We start from the raw sequence: 4,740 nt of genomic DNA on the forward strand, positions 1-4,740 counted from the left end.
ATAAAATAAAATTTCAATCAATAATTTTATATTCTTTACTTTTTTTAATTTTATTTTAAATTTTAATTTATTACTAAAAGGTAATGAAATTTTATTGATACTGAAATAAAGTTGCAAAAAGGTTCATAGGGTAGAATAAGTAAAATAATGTGATACCCACATTACAACATCCAAATAAAACAACCTAAGATTTAAAATGTTTATCTTTCTCTTTCTCGCCGTCTATTATATTATCGATTCTATTATATAAAAATCGATTTTTTACATTTAATGGTAGAGTCAACGTAGCATGTTTCTGAGAGTGTTTCTTAATTTATTTTGTTTAACTCATTAAATATAATTCATTATGATGCATTAATTATATCAACTAATTAATTTGATTAGATATTTAAGTATCACACAATTTAAAATTTTGTATATTGATTTGATTTTTATGATATATAAATTTAAGGAATAAATTAAAATAATATAACTTATTACTTATTTAATTTGAATATAACAAATATAAAATTAATTTAGTCAAAAGTTTATTATTTTTTAATCTTCTATACATAAAAATGACAAAATAATATTGTAAAAATAATCTTTTTATCGTTTTTGTTATTTTAATTTTATTTTCTTTGCTTTTTTATGTGTAATTTTATTTTACATTAATTTTGTGTATTTAATAACAAAATATACTCATATTAATTCTATCATATATTAATATATTTTTCTCCTATGTTAATCAAAGAATTTCAATAGTTATCAACTACATCTAATAGAATGACTGATGAGTGAGAACTATAACAAGTTAACCCAGATTCAAAATGCTAAAACGAAGGAAAGAAAATAGTGGATATATGATTAGAGAAAAATATATAATAACGAGAAATATACTAAAATTGGATTTTTCCTCCAACTAATAAAAGTGAGATGTCAATTTCTCATGAATTCATTTTTCCTCTAAAATGAAATCACTATTTTCTCTTCTAAATTTATTTTAGAAAAATATCTTTATTATAATTATATTACAATTAACATTTAACGAATAATGCATGATTATACTAATTTAAGAAAATATCTTTATTATAATTATATAAAATCAATATTTAATACATTATCAACTAATAAAAGTGAAGTGTCAATTTCTCATGAATTCATTTTTCCTCCAAAATGAAAGTACTATTCTCTCTTCTAAATTTATTTTAGAAAAATATCTTTATTATAATTATATTACAATATTACAATTATATTACAAGTAGCATTTAATGAATAATGCATAATTATAATAATTTAAAAAAATAAAATAAAGTCCAATAATTTATTTTTTAACTGCACACGTACGTAAAATAACTTTTAAGAAGGAATCACGTATAGTAAATACGGTCGATGATTGTAAAACTGTATACTAACATTAATATAATATTATTTTAAGTATATATTTTGCAAATATCAAAAAAAATATTGAACTAATTTTTAGTGAATTTAAATTATTTATTATTTATTAGAGAATTTTATACATTAAAATTCTCTAACAATTTATTATTTATTTTGAGCTGATTTTGATATGTTATTATTATCATCACTCTCAGTTGGTATATATACCTCCCTTTCTTGAGCATCTGTGCACAGAATAATTGATAGGCACACCATGACGTCATAGCACCGGATAGATATACAGAAGGTTCTTATATATATATATATGATTAGTCATGTATGTTGTTTATTTACTCATTAAAATCAAATGCTTTATATTTTAGTGGCATGTTAGTAACATGTATTAGGAATTAAAACATATAAAAGGAGTGTTGTGAGTGATAGTCATGAATATATATTGTATTTTGATGTTATTATATAGCTCATGATTATGAATCTGTTTTTCATGACAATATTGAAGGAGATGGATTAATAATTTTTATGATAATCCAACTGTAACGAATGATCTAAAAAAATTATGTACAATCATACTATTCGACTACTGGTAGCGAAAAACATATTATTTATCTATTATATATTATTAATTAGACAAAAAAAATGTATTATATAACATATTTTTCTTTTATTTTAATTGAAACTTTCCTACCTAAATGTCCGTCGTCAGCCGAACCTTGAACAACTTTGATCCACATGAACTTTTGGCCCTATGAATTTTTTTTAGAAGCTACTCCTGAATAATTTTTAATTGGCACTTTGATACAAACTTCTTTGAATTAGTTTGGATAGTAAGTTTTTTCGTGAAAATAGTGATTTTTTTTTCAGAAGTATGACTTGATAAGAAATTATTAAAAAAATAATTTATCTTAATAATAAAAAATTAATTGTACCATGTCAATATTATTTAAATATCAAATTAGTTCTTTTTTTATTTTATCGTTTAAAATACCTATAAGTTATTCAAAAATATTATGTATATAATTTTATGTGTAAATATATTATTTAATTTATTTATATATATATTTTATATTTTATATTTTAATGTATATTTTATACGAATGACTGTCTAACAAAAATGTTATTCTTACACTAAAATTAATTATCAATGTATTTGTGTATAAATATATGTATGGTTTAATTTATTTTCAGTATATATTTATATTTTAATATATATTTTATATTAGTGACTAATTTTAGTAGTTGATTTTAGTGTACACTTAACGTACTCTATATGTAAATTAGCATGTTAAATGGTAGATAGTGAGAATACAAAAGAAGTAGAGGTTGGCAAGAATGCAAGTCATGTATTGAACTGAAGAACTTAGTTTCTAGTGTGGGAAGAATAGATGAAGATAGATACCGATTCTCATACATAGAAACATAATTAACATAAGATAGAATAATGGATGGTGATTATATTGTTCCTTTCCGTGGCTCCTAAGGACACAAATCATGCAAATAAACAGCGCTTTCATTTTTGGTGCAAAGCTTTTTATGCCAACTGGCACTACCCCACACTACTAGTCCCTATAAATAGCATCAAGCATTTCCCACCCTTTTCTCAACAAGAACCATAACATATATACTTCTCTTCTTCTTTTCCTCTAGAAGAAGAATGGCATCAATGTCGGCCTCAGGTTCATGGAGTGCCAAGGACAACAAGGCCTTTGAGAGGGCACTGGCTGTCTATGACAAGGACACTCCTGACCGTTGGAATAACGTCGCCAACGCTGTTGGCGGCGGCAAGACCCCCGACGACGTCAAGACCCACTATGAGCTTCTTCTTCGAGATATTAAGTTCATTGAATCTGGCCAAGTTCCATTTCCATACCACAAAAATCTTAATCCAACCTCTCAACAAGAAGATGACAACAATAGGTAATAACATAGTGTGTGTTTAGATTACAGTTTGCAAACGAAAATTTGTATAAAATTGATTTTGCAAACTTGATTTTGATCAAAAGTAAGTTTGTGTTAAAGTGATTTATGTTTGATAATTTTTGTATCAAAATGAATTATAGTAAAATAAATATTGTTTAACTTGTACCATTCAAAATCACTTTTAGATTGGATATGTGATTTTTGTTTCTTTCAACAATTTAGAAAAAAAAATGATATTTTTACTATTTTTTTTCTTTACACTTCTTATATATTTTTATGGTATAAAAGATAAATTTTTTTTTTTCTATTTCTTACTAATCACTTTAAATAAAAGATATACAAAAGGAAAATTTAAAAAGAATATATAAATAATTAGATCTCTAAAACAACTCCACACACAGAGTAATCTCTTGTGTGTTACATATATTTTTCATAAATCTCTTTTTTTTTTTAAGAAAAGTTCTTTATATTGATAACTTTAATTTGCATTTTCTAATTTTTTTTTAAAACAATGTATACTCTACTTATTTACAAAAAAAAATGTAACTTAATTTTTATCTTTCCTAGATCGTACTAAGGCTTTTAAATATTTAATTAACACTATTTTACTTAAAATGTCTATATTTGCATTCTTTAAGAAAATGCCATGTGTGCACATATAAATAGTAAGGTCATTAAATTCAACCATAGCTAAGTTATTATATATACGTACCAACTCTGCATAGAGTAAGTATATTATTATTTGATCTTCCCGGATCTATATAATTAATAATTTAATTTATACCTTTCCTCTTTTGATTGCAGGCTTAAGAATCTAAAGCTAAATTAATGCCCAAACACTATCATCATCAACCTCTAATTTCGGACCGACGTAACCAAATACCTTTTTCCATGATATAAAATCCGTAGTAGTATTTTAATGTCAGGAAATGCTAATACAGTGGCATGAGAATATATATATATATATATATATATATATATATATATATATATTACTTAGTTATCATAAGAATCATATATATTCTATGAATCTCTCTTTGTATTTTTATTTTTCTATTGTTCATGCTGTCAACAAAAAGAATGAATGACTGTTTCAATTTCTTATCCTAAATAAATTAAAGCTTTAATTTTACTATGAGCTTCAATTATCATTACAATGTATCATAAATAGAAATATCAATGCTAATAGCTGCTATACATAGAATCTTTAACATTTGAACTGACCTATCTTATATAAAATGGTATATAATAATTTTATTATTTTTTTAAATATTTACAAATAACATAAAATAATGATATGAAGGAAATTCTAAGATATTTATGGATCATACCGCAGAAGTATATATATAAATTCAGTGAACTGAAATCATTGCTTGTTGGACCCCGAAAAATTCACAACGTATAAAGAAGCGGGAAATTTGCTTTGAGTGGTAAAAAAATATA

At 23.8% G+C, this 4,740-nt stretch overlaps 1 protein-coding gene across 1 annotated transcript; it reads left to right on the forward strand.

The window, feature by feature from the left end:
• Positions 1 to 2,982: 2,982 nt before the first annotated feature.
• On the forward strand, positions 2,983 to 4,429 carry LOC112784021 (transcription factor RADIALIS). Its single transcript, XM_025827096.3, has 2 exons — positions 2,983 to 3,294; positions 4,102 to 4,429. Exons 1-2 carry the CDS (start codon positions 3,032 to 3,034, stop codon positions 4,124 to 4,126), a joined length of 288 nt encoding a protein of 95 aa, XP_025682881.1. The 5' UTR covers positions 2,983 to 3,031; the 3' UTR covers positions 4,127 to 4,429.
• Positions 4,430 to 4,740: the final 311 nt, after the last annotated feature.

Source organism: Arachis hypogaea, chromosome 20, assembly GCF_003086295.3.
Source record: "Arachis hypogaea cultivar Tifrunner chromosome 20, arahy.Tifrunner.gnm2.J5K5, whole genome shotgun sequence".
NCBI lineage: Eukaryota > Viridiplantae > Streptophyta > Magnoliopsida > Fabales > Fabaceae > Arachis > Arachis hypogaea.